This window comes from Silene latifolia, chromosome Y (assembly GCF_048544455.1).
Source record: "Silene latifolia isolate original U9 population chromosome Y, ASM4854445v1, whole genome shotgun sequence".
Lineage (NCBI taxonomy): Eukaryota > Viridiplantae > Streptophyta > Magnoliopsida > Caryophyllales > Caryophyllaceae > Silene > Silene latifolia.
The window spans coordinates 303,284,457-303,287,447 of NC_133538.1; the positions used below are offsets into that span (position 1 = coordinate 303,284,457).

The 2,991-nt window shown below is 42.4% G+C and overlaps 1 protein-coding gene across 1 annotated transcript; it reads right to left on the reverse strand.

Annotated features, from left to right (window-relative positions):
- Positions 1-679: 679 nt before the first annotated feature.
- Positions 680-1,120, reverse strand: LOC141631061 (uncharacterized). Its single transcript, XM_074443782.1, has 2 exons — positions 982-1,120; positions 680-870 (listed from the first exon to the last, which is right to left on the reverse strand). The coding sequence occupies exons 1-2, from the start codon at positions 1,118-1,120 to the stop codon at positions 680-682; spliced, it is 330 nt and encodes a 109-aa protein (XP_074299883.1).
- Between the last annotated feature and the right edge of the window lie 1,871 nt (positions 1,121-2,991).

The window sequence follows — 2,991 nt, forward strand, 5'->3', positions numbered from 1 at the left end:
GAGAGTGATTAGAATAATCAGAGAAGCGGTGGACGTGGTTTTTAGATTTTGAGAAAATGATTATAAAATGATTAGAAACTGTTAACCACGTTTTTATACTTGTCTAATTATTAGTACCAATACAGCGGAACTTAACCCATCAGACCGGATACTCGGTCGAGTACCAGAAGTACTCGGTCGAGTACCAGAAGTACTCGGTCGAGTACGCCCTACTCGACCGAGTTCCTCACTACTCGGCCGAGTGCACCCAAAATAGTAGCCTGTCTAAAAGCACTCGACGACTTACTTGGCCGAGTACCACCTACTCGACCGTGTGCACAGTGACCAGAATACCGTGGTATTACAATCTTCCCTCCTTAAAAATGAACATCATCCCCAAAGTCACACTATACCTGATACAAACACGCCAAACCCAACCTATTAACCATGCAACTCGAAAAGAACACCCAGCTCAAAAGACACTAATCAAGTTCCCAACCAAAACCAACTATGATCACATAACCCAAAACACAACCATACCTACCTTAATACTACCCAACACTTCCATACCGATCTCAAAACTACCCAAAACACATGCGATCATCTCCTACCCCCCCTTAAAAGACAAAGGTTATGACCCCATAACCAAACATACCTGCTCAAAAAGATGTGGGTAGCGCTCCCTCATTGCTTCTTCCGGTTACCAAGTGGCTTCTTCCACATTGTGATTAGACCATAGCACCTTAAGCAAGACGATTTCACCATCCCTTATCTTGCGCACCTTGCGATTCAATATCTCCTTTGGCACCTCCGCATAAGTGAGAGCTTCATCCAGCTCGATATTCTCCACCTCAAGCACATGATATAGATCACTCACATACTTTCGAAGTCCTGCCACATGAAAAACATTATGCACTCGATCAAGAGATGGTGGCAAGGCTAGTCGATAAGCTACTTTACCTACCCGATCCAAAATATCATATGGACCTATGAATTAATGACTCAACTTCCCTCTCTTGCAAAACCTCATAACACCACGCATAGGCGACACTTTCAAGAGGACCTTGTCACCCACCTCAAACTCGATGTCCCTGCGATGCAAATCCACATAACTCTTTTGCCGATCTTCAGCTGCTTGCATCTTTTGTCGAATCAAGTGTACTTGTTCAACCATATCTTGTACCTTTTTTGGTCCTAAAACCACAGCTTCAGCGCTATCCTCCCAACACACTAGACTCCTACACTTCCTCCCCTGCAACGCCTCAAATGGTGCCATCCCAATGCTCTTGTGATAACTGTTGTTGTATGAAAACTCAATCAGATCAAGTCTATCCTCCCAACTCCCACCAAAATCTATCGCACAAGCTCGCAAAATGTCTTCTAAGGTCTTGATGGTCCTTTCAGTTTGACCATCTGTCGCAGAATGAAACGCCGTACTCATCTTTAAGGTAGTCTGCATCAATTCCTACAACTCTTGCCAAAACCATGATATAAATCTCGCATCTCTATCTGACACAATATCCTTTGCTACCCCATGTAACCATCCCACATGCTTCCTGTACCCAAGAGCCAGTTGAATCTTACTCCAAGTATCTTTCATTCAAATAAATTGAGGCGACTTTGTCAGACAATCGACAATAACCCAAATCATGTTATTACCCTACTGAGTTCTCGGTAACCCCACAATAAAATCCATAGAAATAGATTCCCATTTCCATTGTGGTACCTTAAGTGCATGAATCTTACCTTGTGGTCTCCGTTGTTCCCCCTTGACACATTGGGAAGTAAAACACCTAGCCACAAATTCTGCTACCTCTTTCTTCATACCAGGCAACCAAAACATCTTCTTCAAGTCCTTCTAGAGCTTATCACCTCCCGAATGTACCGAATAAGGTGTGCAATGAGCCTTCATCATAATCAACTTCTTCAACTCGGCATCACTGGGCACACAGCACCTCTCATCGAATCAAGCACTCCCATCTATATGGATAGAAAATCTTGAAAACGTACCCTTCTCCACCCTTGTCTTCCATTCCTGTATTTTAGGATCAAGTAGTTGTTTCCTTTTAATGTCATCATGAAGTTCAGGCTCGATAATCAAATCACCGATTGCATCTCCCTTGTGAATTATATGAATCCCCCATCTTAGTTATTTCATCATTCAGCTTCATCAATGACATGTCAGTGCATAGCGAATGTACACTCTTTCTACTCAAAGCATCAACAACGACGTTAGCCTTACCTTCATGGTAGATGATATCCATATCATAGTCCCCAATCCGCTCCGACCACTTTCTCTGACGCATGTTCAACTCCTTCTGAGTGTAGATGTACTTCAAGCTCTTATGATTTGAAAACACGTCAAAGGTTGCCCCGTATAGGTAATGCCTTCAAATCTTTAGAGAAAATACAACTGCACCAATTCCATATCATGAGTAGGATAGTTCTCCTCACACGGCTTCAAATGTCTTGAAGCATAGGCAATGAATTTTCCATTTTTCATCAATGCACATCCCAAACTATTCTTCGAAGCATCAGTCTAAACCTCGAAGTTCTCACTCCTCTCAGGCTGAGCTAGAACAGGAGCTGTAGTCAAACGCTAATTTTGTGCTTGGAATGTCGTCTCACAACTCTCATCCCAATAAAATTTGGTCTCTTTCCATATCAAGGCTGTCAAAGGTCTAGCAATCTTGGAAAAATATTTCACGAACCTCCTGTAATAACTAGCCAAACCAAAGAAACTCCGAATTTTAGCAACATTCTTCGGTGCTTCCCAATTTAAAACCGCCTCAATCTTGCTAAGATCCATAGCTACACCATTCTTCTAAATCACATGGCCTAGAAAGGCAACCTTCTCTAACCAGAACTCACACTTGGACATCTTAGCATATAACTAATTATCTCGCAAAGTCTGCAGTGCTAACCTCAAATGCTCCTCGTGCTCTTCCATAGTCTTAGAATAGATGATGTGAACATTATTTGCGCACATTTAGTCCCCTAATTGAGCCTATT

What these genes read in the sequence shown, in the direction of transcription:
- LOC141631061 (XM_074443782.1), bottom strand. Translation starts at nt 1,120, where the DNA reads ATGCAAGCAGCTGAAGATCGGCAAAAGAGTTATGTGGATTTGCATCGC. An exon ending in TTGCAAGAGAGGGAAGTTGA is followed by an intron (nt 871 to 981) that starts GTCATTAATTCA and finishes TTCATGTGGCAG; the next exon opens with GACTTCGAAAGTATGTGAGT.